Raw genomic sequence first — 1,215 nt, forward strand, 5'->3', positions numbered from 1 at the left:
ATCAATGTCTACTTACGTCACGGGTAGTACCAGTTGTGCTGGTTAGACCCTGCTCCGGAGTAGTAGCTAATTTGGTTCTCGAAAAAGGCAGTCCGGTACTAAAATCGCACCCAGTTCTGGCTGTGCGAAAACGCCAAAAAGTGGGTAGTTCCACAATTAGTTCTGGTACTATGAAAAGGTTCCCGCGGTGCGAAAGGCCCTTATGTCATTGCAGCACTAATTCTGATCTCCCATCCTTTTCTTCTGACTTAATTCTTTTTTTGTGTGTGTGTGTGTGTTTGCACTGGTTTTATATTTCTATTTGTCTTTCTCTCTAGCTGAAAGGAAGCCACCCTTGTTCAATATGAATGCTATGAGTGCCTTATACCACATTGCGCAAAACGAAAGCCCTGTCCTGGCGTCAAACCACTGGTGAGAACTTTGATCTAGTTTTTTTTTTCCCTGTTCTTTCATTCTCTTAACTGTTTGGTTTAGTCTTTTTCCTCTGCATTTGCAATCAATTTATTTGTTTGTCTGTTTTGCAATTTGTGGGTAAACTTCTATGTTATTAGAATTTAGTGTTACACAACAACAGCTGCATATATATATATATTAGAGCCCGACCGATATATCGTTTTGCCGATATGAGCCTGTCGCCAATATATCAGTATCGGCGAATATGCGCCGATATGAACATTTTTTTTTACAGAACATATAATGCAGATAAAATGCTTGAAATGGTGTAATTACTTAGTTTGTCCAGCAGAGCGCGCTCCATTGTTGGCGACCTGGATGAAACGCTTTAAAGCTTAAGTCAATGGAAAACCATTGAAACTTTGAACTTTGAACGCTCCGTAACGGCGAATCCGCACCAAATTCAGGGGATCCCTTCAGCTCGAGGAACCCTCTCGAACGCGAATCGAGTGTACGTCTCGAGGCCCTCTTTCGAATGAGACCACCCCTGCGTGTATAGCCCCCGGGGTTCGGGAGTTACGGGTGGTTAAATTCCCGGTCCGGCGCCGACCGATCTAGCGATCCCGGGGGGCTACCGACGCGCGGAGGGTGGCGTCTCTTGTTTTCACGCGTTGTCTTATTCGACCATAAGTGCCCTGCGAAGTGGACTTCACATGAAATTCCTGAAATTCCGCAGTTCCAAGGGAACGTACACGTTACATTCAAAGGGCATTAAAGTGCGCGAGACGTGAATTTATATTGTATTTATTTACAGAGGTAGGG

At 44.4% G+C, this 1,215-nt stretch overlaps 1 protein-coding gene across 2 annotated transcripts in view; it reads left to right on the plus strand.

Moving 5' to 3' along the window:
• Positions 1-1,215, plus strand: part of taok2a (TAO kinase 2a) — a 29,915-nt gene that overhangs the window by 15,746 nt on the left and 12,954 nt on the right. For both annotated transcript variants that reach the window (XM_016480936.1, XM_016480937.1), the window contains exon 9: positions 318-411. In XM_016480936.1, the coding sequence (XP_016336422.1) occupies positions 318-411 (94 nt within the window). The remainder of the gene's footprint in view (positions 1-317; positions 412-1,215) is intronic.

The sequence above is a fragment of the Sinocyclocheilus anshuiensis genome, unplaced genomic scaffold (genome assembly GCF_001515605.1).
Source record: "Sinocyclocheilus anshuiensis isolate Anshui unplaced genomic scaffold, SAMN03320099.WGS_v1.1 scaffold573, whole genome shotgun sequence".
Classification (NCBI taxonomy): domain Eukaryota; kingdom Metazoa; phylum Chordata; class Actinopteri; order Cypriniformes; family Cyprinidae; genus Sinocyclocheilus; species Sinocyclocheilus anshuiensis.